Source organism: Salmo salar, chromosome ssa01 (genome assembly GCF_905237065.1).
Source record: "Salmo salar chromosome ssa01, Ssal_v3.1, whole genome shotgun sequence".
Classification (NCBI taxonomy): domain Eukaryota; kingdom Metazoa; phylum Chordata; class Actinopteri; order Salmoniformes; family Salmonidae; genus Salmo; species Salmo salar.
In genome coordinates, this window is record NC_059442.1 from 23,207,114 (window position 1) to 23,227,396 (window position 20,283).

The 20,283-nt window shown below is 43.1% G+C and overlaps 1 protein-coding gene across 5 annotated transcripts; it reads left to right on the plus strand.

The window, feature by feature from the left end:
* Positions 1–479: 479 nt before the first annotated feature.
* On the plus strand, positions 480–15,401 carry LOC106579139 (serine/arginine repetitive matrix protein 1). Of its 5 annotated transcripts, none has more exons than XR_006769197.1 (16): positions 480–785; positions 1,869–1,958; positions 2,155–2,277; positions 4,274–4,444; positions 4,642–4,733; positions 4,843–5,082; positions 5,211–5,516; positions 5,648–5,892; positions 6,448–6,528; positions 6,638–6,706; positions 6,890–7,031; positions 7,141–7,218; positions 7,348–7,836; positions 7,956–8,148; positions 8,403–8,616; positions 14,470–15,401. XR_006769197.1 is itself a non-coding variant. In XM_014158769.2 (16 exons), exons 1-16 carry the CDS (start codon positions 765–767, stop codon positions 14,571–14,573), a joined length of 2,637 nt encoding a protein of 878 aa, XP_014014244.1. In that variant the 5' UTR covers positions 480–764; the 3' UTR covers positions 14,574–15,401. The 5 variants fall into 5 exon arrangements, 4 of the variants coding, with proteins under 4 accessions (XP_014014244.1, XP_014014331.1, XP_045571103.1 ...); XM_014158769.2 differs by having other exon boundaries at positions 8,431–8,616; positions 14,463–15,401; XM_014158856.2 differs by having other exon boundaries at positions 8,431–8,616.
* The last annotated feature ends 4,882 nt before the right edge of the window (positions 15,402–20,283 follow it).

Below are 20,283 nucleotides of genomic sequence, written 5' to 3' on the forward strand. Positions count from 1 at the left end.
TATTTGTATTACTAACTCAAGACAGACCAGAGCCTGTCGTTTCCAATGGGAGCAAGTTAATCACAGTGGGAAGAACAAGCAAGGGAGTGGGCATAGCCAAGCACGAGCTAGTGAGATCCTATTGGCGCGTTTTAGCATTTCTTTGCATATTTCCGTTAGGGAACGCCTACTCTGCGAAGTGCGCGTGTGCAATAACTCTATTCGCCCTTGCATTCCTTCTAAACAACGCCATTTTCTTTACAACTTTGGTAAAGGGTGCATTTTACAAAACGCATTCCACTCTGTTACAGATTTTAGTTTTGGAAACAAAACTGTATGGAGATCAAATGTTTAATCGATGAGAAAATTAGAAGAATGTCGGCCAACATTCATCTCGCTCCACGTTAATCCACTGCCGGTCACCGAGCTTCCTCTCAACACCATATTTGGTAGTGAGCGGTAACTCCAACCGAATGACTCACATTTATACATCCGGTGAAATATATGGTTCATTGTTCTATCTGTGGTATCAGGCTGCAACATATACATACTATTCACGACAAAATGTATGATATTTAAATTATAGGTCGATGTAAGTTGGCAACAGTAACTAAAAAAAGATAAGTACAACTCTAACAGCTAAAAAAAACAAAACGATTTCGTCATAGTCCCATTCACTTCTTCCGTTCCGCTGTAAAGGAGGTGTTCTGTCGCGCGTTGTATGCTGGGGTTTGTTAATAAGTCTTTGGCCAGACTCCGCTTTTACATCTTTCTCGGCTAATAACATGGACGCGGGATTCTTCCGCGTAAGATATTTACAATGTTACTATTAATTGTTGAATGGTGTTCCAAATGTATAGTACATTCCTTTGGGTTTGTAAATATGTGCCATTATAGACAGACGAGCTCGTGCGCCATTCCGCTGCAATGAGAAGCTAATGTAAAGATGGCGGCTGCATTAAACTAGCCTAGCTAGATATATTTATATTTTGCGTAGGTTGTGTGTTTTCATTTCAAACAATGTTCATTACTTATGTACAGTAACTATAGGTGATAACTAGCGACATGTGTTACCTAGTATTACACTTGTTGGTTGCAAAATTGGTTTGGTTTATTCTAACCAGACAAGAGGCGGGGCATGTCTACTCGGGCCTCAGCTCACATCGAGATTAGCACAACTATACTGAACAAAAATATAAACGCAACATAGAACAATTTCAAAGATTTTACTGAGTTACAGTTCCTATAAAGAAATCAGTCAATTTAAATAAAATAAAATCTATGGATTTCACATGACTGGGCAGGGGTGCAGCCATGGTTGGGCCTTGGGGGGCATAGGCCCAGCCAATGAGAATTCGTTTTTCCCCACAAAATGGCTTCATTACAGACAGAAATACTCGTCAGCATGTAATGATCATGCTGTTTTATCATCTTCTTGATATGCCACACCTGTCAGGTGGATGGATTATCTTGGCAAAGGAGAAATGGTCACGAACATATGTAAACCAAATTTGAAAGAAATACGCTTTTTGTGTGTATGGACCATTTCTGGGATTTTTTATTTCAGCTCATGAAACATGGGACCAACAATTTTTTATATTTTTTTCAGTGTAGTTGGCAGACTAGCAACATAAACCCACATTTATCTCCATAACAAGGGTTTTGATTAGCTAGGTACTTATTTTCCACTTTGTTTGACACCTATTCAAATAAGTCTTGTTTCAAAAGTTGCAGCTAGTTTATGTTATGTTGAACCATGTTGTGACTCGTGACAGGTAGCTAGTTTCTGCTAAAGGGACAAGTACAAATAATAAAGAACCAACATTTATCATTGAAGTAATTAATATAGATAGTAGTTATGTAAACTGTTTTGTACTTGTCTCATACAGGGCACAAGTGCAGAACAGGACAATCGCTTCAGCAACAAGCAGAAGAAACTTCTAAAGCAACTGAAATTTGCAGAATGTCTGGAAAAGAAGGTATGATAAACAACAACACTGCTTTTAGCACATCTTCTAATTGAATGCTCAGTGTTCCCACAACTAATTATATGGTATTGGCTGTAGCTTCTGTTTAGCCTGAATTTTTTTTAAACATTTATTTATTATTATTATTATTATTTTTTGTTTAAGTGTGGAACGTGTTTAAGTTGGTAATTAATTCTTCCTTCCCTAGGTGGATATGACCAAGGTGAACCTAGAGGTCATCAAACCTTGGATCACTCAGCGAGTGACGGAGATCCTGGGGTTTGAGGATGATGTCGTCATAGAATTCATATTTAACCAGCTAGAAGAAAAGGTAATACTATTGACTCCAATTCCTTCCTTTTCTTGTACATACATCAGTTGTTAGTTATATAAACTTAATGAGGCAAAGATGGGTTGATGTAACAAAGTGTATTGCTTAGAAAAAACGCAATATAAATGCAGATGGGGAAAGAGCTACCACCGGTGTCCAGTGTAAAGGAAAAATACATAATTTGAATGACACAAAGTTGTTGCTGTGATATGTGACAAAGTGCCTTTGTGCCACAGTTTTCTAATGATGATGTGATTTATGATTCAAAAGGCCTGAACCAATATGGATGTTATACCTTGCATCAGAAGTATAGCACCAACACCTTATTAGCTCTCTGCTGAGCCCAAAGTGTCACTGAGCCCAACTCCCTGATGCAGTGTGTGGTTTGAGGTGAGTTATGGTCAGGGATCAACATGCTAGTGATAGAAACACTTGCTAGTGTTAGAAACATGCCATTTTCTCCATATACCTTTGAATTGCGCCACTAGTTTGTCTTTTATATCTCCTCTGTATCCTATCTTTGGAGTGTGTTAAAGTTGAGGATACAGTGAAATTGTTAGGCTATTGATCCTCATTTTATTTGAGTAGAGTATAATAACATCTGTAGTATCTTCATTCTGGGCTGTGGGGAAAAAACGGTGCTTTTAAAATTATCCATTGCAATGCACATGGACCCTATTCTGCATAAATTATAAGTTGCATCAGTGCACTTGTTGTCCAAGTTTTCCCTCCAGTTTGTTACATTTCATTGCCCCTCAATTTGGGAAGTCCAATTGCATGGTTCAAATTATACTTGCCTTTATTTTTTCTTCTTCACTTAAGTAGCATTTGGCCTATAAAACATGACTTCAAGGGGAAATTTGATATAATACACTGGATGAAACCTTGGATGTAGAAAAAGGACATGCTTAATTGTACTGATAGCCTAATAATTAATCAACTTATTTTTATGAATGGTGCATGACTCACAGCAATCCTAGGATGATTTTTATTCATACTAATATGTTGCTGGAATCTCGTAAAGGTACTATCTGTTTTAGCCTACTACTGGGAGGAAAAATACATTCAACTACGCCTCATCGATTTTCATTTCTGTGCAATTATGTTTAAAAATAAAATTTTTAAATTAAGCTAAATGCTATAACATCACAGTAATGATAAAAGTCCTTATTAGTCATTATTATTTAGATAAAAGGGTATCTAACTTTCATTCTTGACTTAGATGTTGAAATAAAAACCCCTTTTTAAATGTCTTGTGCACTCATTATTGCTTGTTCGTCTCTTGCAATTTAGATAAATGATATAACAATAAACTGAAGGTGGTTGAGTCTCAAGCAGTAGGGAGGCGGAAGCAAGCCAAGGGAGCGTCTCTTTCTGCAGGAGACTCGGGCGCTCCATACCTACTGATCCCGCGGGACACACTGAAGACACCGGGACTGTACTTGCAGTTTTGGGTTTTGATGCACTCTGTTTTGTGGATATCTGTTCATCTCTCAAAGAATAGATTGTGGGGAGGCCGAGAACAACAGGACAGGAAGACTAGTTATTTATGATCAAGATTATTGACAGTAATGGTGATGGGTGGGATAGTTAAATATTTATTAGATTATATTTTATGAAGGTTAAGTCAGCCTTGATGCATGCAGTGGGTGTCCTTTACATGGATGATGTAGCACTTCTGTCTCCCCTCAGCTATTCTCAGTTTCGGGTTTCAATTACCTAACTATTGGGGTGGAGATAAGGAATCACAGCCTCAAGTCAACAAAAGTTTGTTAGGTTGCAATGACTGTCTGCTTTGGGACCCAGGGTTCATATACTGTAGCTATTGTCTTTTGTTATGAAAATGGCTGCCCTTATTTAGCAGGCAGGTGTAGCTTAGTGAGGAAACAAAGGGGAAGGCAGTCGTCTGAGCGAGACCCCCCCCTCGCTCTCGCGAGTTCTCCCTCCATGTTAAATTGGTGTGTTGTTTTTCTCTCCCCCTTGGTGTGTGTTGCAGCACCCGGACAGTAAGATGATGCAGATCAACCTGACGGGCTTCCTGAATGGGAAGAATGCCAGAGAGTTTATGAGGGACCTGTGGCCTCTGCTGCTCAGTGCCCAGGACAACATTGCCGGTATCCCCTCCGCCTTCCTGGAACAGAAGAAAGAGGAGATCAAACAGAGACAGGTGAGCAACCAGTCACAATCACCACATTGGTGTCTTTATTTACATAATATTTATTTATTTCTTAATTCCATTCCTTTAGATTTGTGAGTTTTTAGGTACTATTGCACTGTTGGAGCTAGGAACACAAGTGTTTCGTTTCACCCGCAATATCATCTGCTAAATATGTGTATGCGACCAATAAGATTTATTTGTTGCAGATTGAGCAGGAGAAGCTTGCCTCTCTGAAGAAGATTGATGAGAAGAAGGAAAAGGAAAACAAAGATAACAGAGAAAGAGAGAGCCCCAGAAGGTGAGAGAAAATCACATTAAATAAAATCCCTTGAAATCAACGTCCATCGAAATGTTTAAAGATGGTTCATATGGCATTTGTTCTTATCACATTGTTTGTTGTCGTACAGGAGGAAGTCAAGGTCACAGTCTCCACGACGACGGTCTCCAGTGAAGAGGGAGAGAAAGCGGAGTCACTCCCGCTCCCCGAGGCGTAAGCCCAGTCCCAGCAGCTCCCCTCCACCAACAGCCCCAGCTGTCACCCTGGTCAGTGTTACCTTGCCCCAGAGCACTGAGGAGCCCCAGCCAGAGCCTGACACCTCTGAGAGCGCTGTACCTGAGCCAGTCGTTCAGGAGGCCTCTTCCACCAGGTAAGATGATGGTTTGAGCACCGACTATATCTGGCAATATGCAGGGATGTGATTTTTCCTGATTTGGCAATTCTACATTTTTTTAAAAGTAATTGAATCTAATTTGTGGTATGTTTTTCATTTTCAAGTGATTTGGTGAAGCCGCACACTGAGGTTGTGCTACCTGACTCTGTGATGAAGGTCAAAGAACCCTCCCCAGGTAAGGCTTCTAAAAAGGAGGAGAGGCCCAAGCCTAGGGAGAAGGACGGCAGGAGGGACAGGCCCCGCCATCGTTCTCGCTCCCATTCCCGCAGACGACCTAAATCGCGCTCCAGATCTTACTCCCCACGCCGGAGGCCGAGCCCCAGGAGACGGATGTCCCCTCGTCGTAGGAGCCCCCCCAGACGTGGCCCCCCAGGCCCCAGACACAGGCGCAGTCGCTCCCCTGTCCGCAGGTGAGTGGAGGGCCATGCAAGTGTAGCAGAGTGCCGAAGTGTCCATCACGGAAGCTGTCATTAACTAGCCAACTTACCAAACAGCATGTAAACCTGCATTGTGGTTGATTTGTGCTTTGTTTGTCCAATAGGCGGCGCTCTCGCTCCCCATCATCCTCTGGGAGCAACTCCTCCACGCCTCACTTACCTCAGAAGGCCATGAAGAGAACGTCAACCACGCCTCCCAGGAAACAGCCCCGCGGCCATGCAGCTGATCCCTCCCTCAGCCCCTCCAGGAGAAGAGCCCCCAATGGTAGCCCCTCTGGGAAGGCCCGACGCTCTGCCTCCCCTCGGGCTAGAAAGGGCCGGTACTCAGCCTCCCCGTCCAGATCAGCAGGTATGTTGGTTTTTCTTACTTCTCTCGATTCTAGATATAGCTACATGCCATGCCACCTGCTCTAATGTACATTACGTACTATCAGAGTTTACAAAGCCCTGTAATGAATTCGGCCCATCATCCCTATCGAACTTCCTCAGCATCTCAGATGTGGGACTCCCTCACCTTGTCAGTGACACATGATCAGTCTCTGAGTGTGATACACATACATCTTTCGTCTACAAAATCAACCAGGGGTGGCTATGTCTATACAGCCAGAAGATGCCCTTTGCCTGTTGAACTCAGTGACCTGGAAACGTATTTTTCATTATCTCAAATCCCTGGATGACTTGATTCCTAGGCAGGCCTTGTTACAGCAGTATGACACTTGAAGTCTTTGGCGGGGGCTTAATGGCAGGCCATGACTAATGGAAACTACTGAATCATAAACCTCTTTTCAGGCTGCTGAAACCAGAATGTATCAGTCCTACCAGTGGTATTATACAAGCAAGTGTATTTGTGAATGAATCTTGCTGGAAAGACTTTGGGCCCTTAAAACGTCTTATTGATTTTCAGGTTCAAAGAAGAAACCAGGATCAAGGAATGATTCACTGTCTCCTGTTCCTAAACCCAGGCATTCTGAGGCATCGGAATCAGGTGGGTCTGCCTTCTAGTGTTTGTCTGTGTGGTGTGATGCACCATGGGTGTGGGTGGATCTTTGTGTTTTCTCTATCACTGAATGGAGACTCACTGCTTTGCTTTTCAGAAGGGGCTACCGCAGATCCTGTGCAGCAGCGACGTCAGTATCGCAGGCAGAATCGGGAGACGTCTTCAGGTTATAATTGTTTTTATTTGTCCCTCACCCCATCTTTTTTGCTAGCCGTCTCATCTTGCACCCTCATCTCGTGGGTCTCGAAGTTGTGCCCAAATCCCCATCTAGGTGTTTTTCCTTTTAAACGGCCACCTTATGTTGCTACTGGGAAATGACGTGTGCTGTCTACTTTTGGATTGGTTACAGATACTGGATCATCCTCCTCATCAGAGGACGAGGGGTCCAAGAGGCCGGGCGGGGGGCCAGCGGCGAGGAACGGGAATGTCAGGAGGAGGCGCAGTCGCTCCCCCTCCTCCCCCAGGAGACGACACAGGGACGGCTCCCCCAGGTCAGCTATGGACGGTTTCTCCTATCCCTCTCTCACTGTCATGATTAAAGTTTACAGGTTTTGCCCACATAATGCGTTCCTCATTTAAATGTTTGTTTTCCCTCTACAGAAAAAGACGCTCCCTCTCTCCTGGAGGACGCAGATCTCCCCCACGCCGTCGCAGATCTCCCTCTCCTCCGAGACGCAGGTAAAAAACCTTTTGATACTTTTCTTTTTTTCCTCTGAGTCCCTCAGTACTGAGCATTGTCCAAAATTGTGTTCAACACCTGACAATCAAAGAATAACTTGGCTCGTATGTCCTCCTCTGTTCCCCCAGGTCTCCCTCTCCACCTCCTCGCAGACGCTCCCCCTCCCCCAGACGTTACTCTCCCCCCATCCAGCGGCGCTACAGCCCTACTCCCCTGGGCCCACAGAAGAGAAGGCTATCGGGGTCTCCCCCTCCCAAACGCCTTTCCCCGATGCCCAAGCGCCGTCCCTCCAGGTCCCCGAAGCGCAGGAGTCCCCTTCCCCAAAAGAGACGCACACCTCCCCTCCCCACCTCTCCCCCCCGACTCAGGAGGAGCCCCATGCTCCCATCCAACCGGCCAGGCCGGGACACTCGCTCCCCCCCTGCTGTTCACAGTAACCGCCTCTCCCCCTCCCCTGCCAACCGTGGTCGGGCCATGCGTGGGTCCACTAGTCCTCAGGGGCGCTTTGACTCCTCGGGCACCTCTCCACCTGGCCAGAGGCGCCAGGCGTCCCCCTCACACAGCAACAGGGCAATCCGCAGGGTGTCCCGGACACCAGAGCCCCGCAAGAACCAGAGGTAAGCAGCTTCTAATTGGTCTTATTGATGCCAAAGCAGGTGCTGCACAGCAACAACTCACACCACTATTTTTAGATGTATTTTCCAGATGTCACGTAATTTTTTTCTGTCCCTATCAGAGCCTCTCAGAGCCCCCAGCCTATGAGGAGAGCGTCATCAAGGTCACCGTCTGGTTCTCCTAAACCAGAAGCCTTGAAGCGGCCGGCCCCAGCCTCAGGCTTCCCCTCATCGGGCTGCTCAGCCAGTGGCTCGCCATCAGCCCCTCTGGCCAAAATGGCCAGCAGCGGCTCTGGCAGCCCTTCTCCAAACAAGGTGAGTTTAAAGCTGCTGTCTGTTAATAGTATGACGTGAGATTTAAAAATGTTTGACTCAACTAAGTGGCTAGTTGGGGAAGCGTTCTCATGTGAGTAACAGCTGTTGTGTGTTTCTGTGTACTAATACTATGATGACTTGACGTGGTGGTCGACGGTAAAATAGTTTAACCAATGACGTGCGTCATCACACCCTCTTCTTGGCCCAACTGACTGAATGGCCCAACTGCCAATTAAATACTTATGCACTTATAGTCACTCTGCTTTGTCCTCTCCATCTCAGAATTCAGACACCGAGGCTGGAGGAAAGAAAAACAAGAAACATAAGAAGGAGAAGAAACATAAGAAGGAGAAGAAACACAAGAAGCACAAGAAACACAAGAAGGAGAAGAGTGGAGTGCTGGTGGCTGCTGGGGATGGCCAGGAGAACCTGGGGATGGAAGAGGATGTAGACTCCGACCTTAAAAAGGTGAAGTCTACTCTTCTGATTTACTGAGGGGGTTTAGCCTGCTTCACATATCAGCTCCACTAGTGTCTAAGTAGGGGTGGGCAATGAGGGCATATTATTTTTTCAAATTTGACAGTATTTACTTTTTCCTTTTGATAATGACACTAGAGTGTCAACAAATAAATTGTAAGTGGTTTCAATGGGTCCTTCTCCATTCTGATTGTTTGATACTGTTCAATCAAACTTCAATTAGGGCACGGCAGTAAGGCCTAAAAATAAAATCAACATTTTATTCCTAACAATTTCCATCTAGATGTTTTCTCAATTAGCTTTGTTGTACAATTACAGGTCAATACACTGCATTTCAAACAGTCAGCCTTCCACAACCATAGGACCCACGAATAAATGATTTTATCAAAATAGTTTAACCTGCCATTTTTGCAGTAGTCACTGATCTGGCTTTTAAGTCTTTCTATGAAAATGCCCCTTTTGTTACTTATTTAACCAGAACAATTCACAGCCACTAATAATGACCAAGCTCTTTTAGCAGGCGAATGCATTATAGAAAATTAACACAGGTCTCATAAACAATCTGCCAAGCACAAGCCCATGTGCTGATGAGTAGCCAGCTAATCTTTATACACTGCTCAAAAAAATAAAGGGGACACTTAAACAACACAATGTAACTCCAAGTCAACCACACTTCTGTGAAATCAAACTGTCCACTTAGGAAGCAACACTGATTGACAATACATTTCACATGCTCTTGTGCAAATGGAATAGACAACAGGTGGAAATTATATGCAATTAGCAAGACCCCCCCCAATAAAGGAGTGGTTCTGCAGGTGGGGACCACAGACCACTTCTCAGTTCCTATGCTTCCTGGCTGATGTTTTGGTCACTTTTGAATGCTGGCGGTGCTTTCACTCTAGTGGTAGCATGAGACGGAGTCTACAACCCACACAAGTGGCTCAGGTAGTGCAGCTCATCCAGGATGGCACATCAATGCGAGCTGTGGCAAGAAGGTTTGCTGTGTCTGTCAGCGTAGTGTCCAGAGCATGGAGGCGCTACCAGGAGACAAGCCAGTACATCAGGAGACGTGGAGGAGGCCGTAGGAGGGCAACAACCCAGCAGCAGGACCGCTACCTCCGCCTTTGTGCAAGGAGGCGCAGGAGAAGCACTGCCAGAGCCCTGCAAAATGACCTCCAGCAGGCCACAAATGTGCATGTGTCTGCTCAAACGGTCAGAAACAGACTCCATGAGGGTGGTATGAGGGCCCGACGTCCACAGGTGGGGGTTGTGCTTACAGCCCAACACCGTGCAGGCTGTTTGGCATTTGCCAGAGAACACCAAGATTAATAAATTCGCCACTGGCGCCCTGTGCTCTTCACAGATGAAAGCAGGTTCACACTGAGCACGTGACAGACGTGACAGAGTCTGGAGACGCCGTGGAGAACGTTCTGCTGCCTGCAACATCCTCCAGCATGACCGGTTTGGCGGTGGGTCAGTCATGGTGTGGGGTGGCATTTCTTTGGGGGGCCGCACAGCCCTCCATGTGCTCGCCAGAGGTAGCCTGACTGCCATTAGGTACCGAGATGAGATCCTCAGACCCCTTGTGAGACCATATGCTGGTGCGGTTGGCCCTGGGTTCCTCCTAATGCAAGACAATGCTAGACCTCATGTGGCTGGAGTGTGTCAGCAGTTCCTGCAAGAGGAAGGCATTGATGCTATGGACTGGCCCGCCCGTTCCCCAGACCTGAATCCAATTGAGCCCATCTGGGACATCATGTCTCGCTCCATCCATGCTTTAGTCCAGGTCTGAGAGGAGATCCCTCAGGAGACCATCCGCCACCTCATCAGGAGCATGCCCAGGCGTTGTAGGGAGGTCATACAGGCACGTGGAGGCCACACACACTACTGAGCCTCATTTTGACTTGTTTTAAGGACATTACATCAAAGTTGGATCAGCTTGTAGTGTGGTTTTCCACTTTAATTTTGAGTGTGACTCCAAATCCAGACCTCCATGGGTTGATAAATTGGATTTCTATAGATTATTTTTGTGATTTTGTTGTCAGCACATTCAACTATGTAAAGAAAAAAGTATTTAAGATTTATTTCATTCAGATCTAGGATGTGTTTGTGTTCCCTTTATTTTTTTTAGCAGTATATTTCAATTCTAGCCAACTTGGATCTATTAGCTAGCTATCAAGGTAGAACAGTTAGACAGGAAAGTGATCTCCACCTGTTTGAACAGCATGCTAACCTGCTCACTTTGTTTTAATGTTGAAATCAAGTGGCATAGCTGGATAAGAAGATGCTTATTTCACAGAATGAGAACGCGTTGGCAATTCCATATTTATATGCTTTTATGCTAATTTCAAATTTACAAAACAGACTTAACGGCTACCACATTACACTGTGGCTAAAGTGCTGCTAGCGGTACCTTCATGCCGTGCGCTGACAAACGTAGCAATCTTCCAGGATCGATGTTCATTGATATTCCTGTTTTCAGTAGTGTCTTCTCTGCGCACAATTTGGGGAATTGAGACATAAACAGGGTATCGTTAGAATGGTTATGTTCTTTATTACAGTAATACAATGTCTCAAAGTTTTTTTTTTATATCCATACAACTGTTTCTGTTGGACCAAACCAAAAGATTGTTTCGGAACTGCATGTTAGAGGCAGGCTCTGTTGTGGGTGGCATGGGCTTGGTTTGTGAGTTATTGGGAATGTGCACATACAGAGGAGCAAGGAAGACTAGACTAAAAAGACGGAACGAGCATTCATAGGAAAGTCTGACTGCATTTAAAAGCTCTTGCTAGCAAGTTGGCTGTTCTCAGCTGTTGAACTTACTGGTGGTAAAAACTGAGAATTGCCATAATTTTCATATTTTCACCAGTTTCATCTGTGGTTATTACATTTAACAAACCATACATTAATATACAATTTGTAGAAAGGTAAAGTAAAAATCCAAACTGGTCCATCCATCAGTACCGGTGTATATACAGTACCAGTCAAATGTTTGGGGACACCTAACTTATTCAAGGGTTTGCTTTATTTTTCTACATATTAGAATAACAGTGAAGACATCAAAACTATGAAATAACACATGGAATCATGTAGTAACCAAAAGTTACTACAAATCAATGTTATTTGAGATTCTTTAAGGTAGCCACCCTTAACCTTGATGACAGCTTTGCACACTCTTGGCATTCTCTCAACCAGCTTAATGAATGCTTTTCCAACAGTCTTGAAGGAGTTCCCACATATGCTGAGCACTTATTGGCTGCTTTTGCTTCACTCTGCGGTCCAACTCATCCCAAACCATCTCAATTAGGTTGAGGTCGGGTGATTGTGGAGCCAGGTCATCTGATGCAGCACCATCACTCTCCTTGGTCAAATATCCCTTACACAGCCTGGAGGTGTGTTTTGGGTCATTGTCCTGTTGGGGGAAAAATTATATGCCATCCCATCTGGTTTGCGTTTAGAGGGACTATCGCTGCAGAATGCTGGGGTAGCCTTGCTAGTTAAGTGTGCCATGAATTCTAAATAAATCACTGATAGTGTCACCAGCAAAGCACCATCACACCACCTCCATGCTTCACGGTGGGAACCACACATGCCGAGATCATCTGTTCACTTACTCTGCGTCTCACAAAGACACGACGGTTGGAACGTAAAATCTCATTTGGATATATCAGACCAAAGGACAGATTTCCACCAGTCTAATGTCCATTGCTCGTGTTTCTTGGCCCAAGCAAGTCTCTTCTTATTATTGGTGTCTTTTTAGTGGTTTCTTTGCAGCAATTTGACCACGAAGGCCTGATTTTGATTTTTTAGAAAATTTTTCTTTCTTTTTTACCGCAGTCTCCTCTGAACAGTTGATGTCTTGTTACTTGAACTCTTTGAAGCATTTATTTGGGCTGTGTTAGGTTCTATTTTTCAGAGTAAATAACCCATGGACACTAGACGCTTTAACCAAGTTTATTCTTCCCAAGGGTTCTGTACAGCTGAAATCAGACAGCAAAACATTTCAGACACAGTTTATATACATCCTACTTAAGACACACCTCCTTACAGTTTATGCCCCCACAGGAATGAAGGCAACCAGATACCAACCCTGATTGCTCCCTTAAGGGGAACTGACCTCACCCCTCACCTCCTAATCCACAGATATCCATCTGTCTTTCCTATATCAACACAGAGCTCTCCTCTCCTCCATCAAACACATTCCAAAGCCTTCTGGCTTTTTACAAACTCTTTCTTTTTTCAAGGCTTTGTCTCTATCATTTATTTAATATTTCAAAGTTTAGCTGATTCCAACAGCTACAATTTCTGATGCTGGTAACTTAATGAATTTATGTGCTGCAGCAGAGGTAACTCTGGGTCTTCCTTTCCTGTGGCGGTCCTCTTCAGCCAGTTTCATCATTGTGCTTGATGGTTTTAACAACTGCACTTGAAGAAACTTTCAAAGTACTGGGAATCTTCCGTGTTGACTGACCTTCATGTCTTAAGGACTGTTTCTTTTTTCTTATTTGCGCTGTTCTTGACATATGGACTTGGTATTTTACCAAATAGGGCCATCTTCTTTATACCACCCCTACCTTGTCACAACACAACTGATTGGCTCAAACGCATTAAGAAGGAAATTCCACAAATGAACTTTTAACAAGGAACACCTGTTAATTGAAATGCATTCCAGGTGACTACCTCATGGAGCTGGTTGAGAAAATGCCAAGTGTGCAAAGCTGTAGTCAAGGCAAAGGGTCGCTGCTTTGAAGAATCTCGTATCAAATATATTTTGATTTGTTGAGCACTTTTTGGTTACTAAACTGAGCAAAAAAAGAAACTTCTCACTGTCAACTGTGTTTATTTTCAGCAAACTTAAGTATTTGTATGAACATAACAAGATTCAACAACTAAGACAAGCTGAACAAGTTCCACAGACATGTGACTAACAGAAATGGAATGTGTCCCTGAACAAAAGGGGGTCAAAATCAAAAGTAACAGTCAGTATCTGGTGTGACCACGAGCTGCATTAGTACTGCAGTGCATCTCCTCCTCATGGACTGCATCAGATTTGCTAGTTCTTGCTGTGAGATGTTACCCCACTCTTCCACCAAGGCACCTGCAAGTTCCCGGACATTTCTGGGGGGAATGGCCCTAGCCCTCACCCTCTGATCCAACAAGTCCCACATGCCTAAGGCACGTTCACTCGGATGAGCAGGGACCCTGGGCATCTTTCTTTTGGTGTTTTTCAGAGTCAGTTGAAAGGCCTCTTTTAGTGTCCTAAATTTTCATAACTGTGACCTTAATTGCCTACCATCTGTAACCTGTTAGTTTCTTAATGACCGTTCCACAGGTGCATGTTCATTAATTGCTTATGGTTCATTGAAAAAGCATGGGAAACAGTGTTTAAACCCTTTACAATGAAGATCTGTGAAGTTATTTCGATTTTTATGAATTGTCTTTGAAAGACAGGGTCCTGAAAAAGGGATGTTTCTTCTTTTGCTGAGTTTACATGATTCCATGTGTTATTTTATAGTTGTGATGTCTTCACTATTATTCTACAGTGGAAAATAGTAAAAATAAAGAACCTTTGAATGACGTGTTCTAAAACTTTTGACTGGTATTGTAGTAAATAAGGTTTACCGCCCAGCCCTACATCTAAGCATCACATTTATTTCAATCAAAATGAACAAATTAGACTTGGTTGTAGAAGTTGAATGGTACACCGCTATCATTTATTGCACGTCATCAGCTAATGTATTTCTTCTATTACTTTGATGAAGCATCCTGCGGCATGATCACACCTACCTTGCAACGTAACCGAAATATGATATAATTAATGCTACCTTTCTTTAAGGAATCAGACAGTGAAGTAGAAGAGCGTCTGGACGACCTGGAGAAGCACCTGCGAGAGAAGGCACTGCGTTCCATGAGGAAAGCTGGAAAGCTTTCCCCGCCACTGTCTTGAAGCCCGGTCACACCCCTCCTTCCTCCTCCAAATCTTCCATACACTTTTCGTTTTATTTGTCTTTAACCTGGTTCAGCTTTAGAATGTACAAATTGTTTATTCTTTAGTTTTGTTTTTACAGGTTTGCTCATCTGTTGATGGATGTTTTTGATCAAGAGCTTGAATTGTCACACGCGATCTTCCAATTTAATTAAAAAATATTCCCTGTATCTTTGACCCAAAATGTGTTATTGCTTATATCCAAACTGTAGAAGTATCTTTGTTTGATCCCTCAATTTTCAAGATAGGATCATAGAGGGGAATTCTTTAATTATGAAGCTTGCATTGTACAAGCTTCTATGTCTCTTTCTACAACATACAAAATATTCAACTGTGGTAATTTAGGATTGCATGTGCAGCCAGCGAGTCTCTCCTCTGATGTGCATGAAATGGACTGTAAACAAAAGCAAATGCACAGATTAAATCTGTCCCTTTTGTCAGCGGGAATTGTATGGTGCGGGAATGCTGTTTGCTCTGTAAAATGGATAAGTCGGATTTTCCCTTTTTTGTTATGTAATAGAGGTGTTTGACATTGCAGTAAATTCTGGCTTTGAAAAAGTCACGTTTAAAAAGAACTAGACCTTTTTTCCCATGATTCTAATGGTCTCTGACCTCACCAGAGATCAGGGGTTTGATTTCCCACATGGGTTGATATGCAGTCATACTTTGAGTTCACGCTGGTCCACTCTTTTGCGTTAAGCTGTTCATTGCTGTGGAAGTGCTATTTGACTTGTATTTAAAAACTCCTGCATTTGTCATCCTTTCAAAATTAAAATATGTTTTATATTAGAACTGATCATTTTGTGATTTGTAAACATGTAAGTTAATTGTGCAGCATGAAACTTGTAAAAGGGGCACTGTACCATAGTGGTATCCATTGCAAATAGTCCTATGTACGGTGCCTTCGGAAAGCATTCAGACCCCTTGACTTTTTCCACATTTTGTTACAGCACAGTCTTACTCTAAAATGGATAAAAACATTTTTTTAAATCCTCATCAATCTACAGTTGAAGTCGGAAGTTTACAGCCGAATACATTTAAACTCTTAGGTCAATTAGGATCACCACTTTTATTTGTAAGAAAGTGAAATGTCAGAATAATAGTAGAGAAATATTTATTTCAGCTTTAATTTCTTTCATCACATTCCCAGTGGGTCAGAACTTTACATACTCAATTAGTATTTGGTAGCATTGCCTTAGGTCAAATGTTTCGGGTAGCCTTCCACAAGCTTCCCACAATAAGTTGGGTGAATTTTGACCCATTCTTCCTGACAGAGCTAGTGTAACTGAGCCAGGTTTTTAGGCCTCTTTGCTCGCACACACTTTTTTTAGTTCTGCCTACAAATTTCTATAGGATTGAGGTCAGGGCTTTGTGATGGCCACTCCAATACCTTGACATTGTTGTCCTTAAGCCATTTTGCCATAACTTTGTAGGTATGCTTGGGGTCAATGTCCATTTGAAAGACCCATTTGCGACCAAGCTTTAACTTCCTATCTGATGTCTTGAGATGTTGCTTTAATATACCCACATAATTTTCCTCCCTCATGATGCCATCTATTTTGTGAAGAGCACCAGTCCCTCCTGCAGCAAAGCAGCCCCACAACATGATGCTGCCACCCCCGTGCTTCACGGTTGGGATGGTGTTCTTCGGCTTGCCCTTTTTCCTCCAAACATAACGATGGTCATTATGGCAAAAAAGTTATTTTTTTGTTTCATCAGACCAGAGGACATTTCTCAAATTACGATCTTTGTCCCCATGTGCAGTTGCAAACCGTAGTCTGGCTTTTTTATGGCGGTTTTGGAGCAGTGGCTTCTTCCTTGCTGAGCGGCCTTTCATGTTATGTCGATATAGGACTTGTTTTACTGTGGATATAGATACTTTCTACCTGTTTCCTCCAGCATCTTCACAAGGTCCTTTGCTGTTGTTCTGGGATTGATTTGCACTTTTCGCACCAAAGTACGTTCATCTCTAGGAGAAAGAAAACATCTCCGTCCTGAGCGGTATTACGGCTGCGTGGTTCCATAGTGTTTATACTTGTGTACTATTGTTTGTACAGATGAACGTGGTACCTTCAGGCATTTGGAAATTGCTCCCAAGGATGAACCAGACTTGTGGAGGTCTTGGCTGATTTCTTTTGATTTTCCCATGATGTCAAGCAAAGAGGCACTGAGTTTGAAGGTAGGCCTTGAAATACATCCACAGGTACACCTCCAATTGAATCAAATGAATTCAATTAGCATATCAGAAGCTTCTAAATCCATGACTTCATTTTCTGGAATTTTCCAAGCTGTTTAGGCACAGTCAACTTAGTTTAAGTTAACGTCTTGACACACTGGAATTGTGATACAGGGAATTATATCTGAAATAATCTGTCTAAACAATTGTTGGAAAAATTACTTGTCATGCACAAAGTAGATGTCCTAACCGACTTGCCAAAACTATAGTTTGTTAACAAGAAATTTGTGGAGTGGTTGAAAAATGAGTTTTAATGACTCCAACCTAAGTGTATGTAAACTTCCGACTTCAACTGTACACACTATACCCCATATTGACCAAGCTAAAACAGGTTTTTAATATTTTCTAATTTATTAAGAATTTAACATACCTTATTTACATAAGTATTCAGACCCTTTGCTATGAGATTTGAAATTGTGCTCGTGTGCATCCTTTTTCCATTGATAATTCTTTGTTTCTACAACTTGATTGGAGTCCACCTGTGGTAAATTCAATTGTTTGGACATGATTTGGAAAGGCACACACCTGTCTATATAAGGTCCCACAGTTGACAGTGCATATCAGAGCAAAAACCAAGCCATGACGTCAAAGGAATTGTCCATAGAGCTCCAAGACAGGATTGTGTTGAGGCACAGATCTGGGGAAGGGTACCAAAAATTATTGCAGCATTACAGGTCCCCAAGAACACAGTGGCCTCCATCATTCTTACATGGAAGAAGTTTGGAACCACCAAGACTTCCTAGAGCTGGCCGCCCAGCCAAATTGAGTAATTGGAGGAGAAGGACCTTGGTCAGGGAGGTGACCAAGAACCCGATGGTCACTCTGACAGAGCTCCAGATTTCCTCTGTGGTGATGGGAGAACCTTCCAGAAGGACAACCATCTCTGCAGCACTCCACCATTCAGGCCTTTATGGTAGAGTGGCCAGACGGAAGCCACTCCTCAGTAAAAGGCACACGACAGCCCGCTTGGAGTTTGCGAAAAGTCACCTAAAGGACTCTGATCATGCTGTGGGGAAGGGACTGGGAGACTAGTCAGGATGGAGGAATAGATGAACGGAGCAAAGTACAGAGAGATCCTTGACACAAATCTGCTCCAGAGCGCTCAGGACCTCAGACTGGGGCGAAGGACCACCTTCCAACAGGACAACGACCCTAAGCACACAGCCAAGACAATGCAGGAGTGGCTTTGGGACAAGTCTCTGAATGTCCTTGAGTGGCCCAGCCAGAGCCCAGACTTGAACCCGATCGAAAGTCTCTGGAGAAAAATGAAAATAGCTGTGCAGAGACGCTGACAGAATTGAGAGGATCTGCAGAGAAGAATGGGAGAAATAAAGGTGTTCCAAGCTTGTAGCGTCATACCCAAGAAGACTCGAGGCTGTAATCGTAAAATGAAGTACTGAGTAAAGGGTCTGAATACTTATGTAAATGTGATACTTGCAAACGTGTCTAAAAACCTGTTTTTGCTTTGTCATTATGGGGTATTGTGTGTAGATGAATGAGGAAAATAACAATTCAGTCAATTTTAGAATAAGGCTGTAAGAATGTAAGAAATTGTGGAAAAAGTCAAACAAAGGGTCTGAAAACTTCGGAATGCCCTGTGTTAGTAATGACAGCCTGTCCTTTATTGTCTTGTATGGTGATGTCGTTGGGATGCCAGATTTGGGGCCTATGGGAGCAGCTGCTCTAGATTACTGATTACTAGGCGGAAAGCACCTGCAAGTAAGGCTAGGGGGCAGATGCATTGAATGGCTTTACAATCATATTTTTATTAGGCAAGTCAGTTAAGATCAAATTCTTATTTACAGTGACGGCCTACCAAAAGGCAGAAGGCCTCCTGCAGGGACGGGAGCTGGGATGAAAAATATAGGACAAAACACATCATGACAAGAGAGACACCACAACACTACATAAAGAGAGTCCTAAAACAACATAGCATGGCAGCAACACATGACAACACAGCATGGTAACAACGCCACATGAAAACAACATGGCGGAAACACAACATGGCAGCAGCACAACATGGTACAAACATTATTGGGCACAGACACCAAGAAGGTAGTATGTAGTAATTTGGGGGGTGCTTATTTCTTGCATATCCCAACACCCCGTTAGACACGTACAGGGAGTGGGTTCACCATTGAGGTTAAGTGCCTTGCTGAAGGGCACAGCTCCTGGTTTCGAACCAGCGACCCAATGTTGTCCCAATGTGCTAACCTCAAAGCTACTGGTCCATTAGTCCTCAGGGGCACTTCGGCACCTCTCCACCCGGCCAGAGGCGTCCCACTCACACAGCAACAGGGCAATCCGTCTTGTAAAGGTTTTACATTTACTAAAGAACAACCTATTGTCTTTACGGTTAATGCTTTTGTTGTAACACCTGCTCCAGAGGCGGGCCGACACCAGCAGTGTGTGCACATTGAGCAAGGTGCTACATCAGCGTCGTTGCCATGGGCAACATGCAGAGGCGAGTCAAAACAAGGTCTGGATGGGGAGTTGAGCCGGCTCCACAGTCGGTGAGATTGCTTTATGATCCCTGCTTTTCATGAACGATTTGAATATGCTTGCGTATCTCTTTATCTATTTTCTGTGGGCTATCCCATCCAAACTAGCATACTATTTTGAAGGCACTCTACAGACCATGAGATAGATATGTTATTTGTTTGATTGTCTATTCCATAGCCATATCATTTTAAAAAGCCAGTTAATAGTTTGGCTAAAACAAAATTAAAAGATATTTGCTGTGATACACTGATTACTTTGTAGTGCCCTTTTATCTCATCTGCCAGCTATCACTAATGACAACATCTGTCATAAGAATTTAAAAAATGGACTGAAAATAGTCCATCCTGAAGTTTTTGATATTTAATGTACAAGATGCGTCTTGTGAAGGTTTTAAAGTAACTAAACAACAACCTGTTGTCTTTATGGTTAATAATGTTGTAACACCAGCTCCAGATACGGGCCGAAGCAGGCTGTGTGTCTGCTGAACAAGTTGCTACATCAGCGTCGTTGCCACGGCAATATGCAGATGCCAGTCAAAACAAGGTGTCAAAGGGGAAGTTGAGCCAGCTCCACAGTCTCGTTGAGATTTATGTATGATAAAATGTGAACATGAACAATTTGAATATGCTTGGGTATCTCTGTCAATTTTCCATAGGCTATCTTAACCAAACTAGTCATACTGTTTTGGAGGCACTATACAGACTATGAGATAAATATACTGAACAAAAATATAAACGCAACATGCAACAATTTCAAAGATTTTACTGAGTTACAGTTCATAAAAGTAAATCAGTCAATTGAAATAAATGAATTAGGCCCTAATCTATGGATTTCACATGACTGGGAATACAGATACCTAAAAAAAACACAAAAAAACAGTCAGTATCTGGTGTAACCACCATTTGCCTCATGAAGCATGACACATCTCCTTCA

Excerpts from the sequence above, each read along its gene's own strand:
- LOC106579139 (XM_014158769.2), top strand. The coding sequence starts at position 765 with ATGGACGCGGGATTCTTCCGC. Across the intron at positions 4,445-4,641 it reads AGGAGATCAAACAGAGACAG|ATTGAGCAGGAGAAGCTTGC; the intron begins GTGAGCAACCAG and ends TATTTGTTGCAG. Across the intron at positions 8,617-14,462 it reads TAGACTCCGACCTTAAAAAG|GAATCAGACAGTGAAGTAGA; the intron begins GTGAAGTCTACT and ends CCTTTCTTTAAG.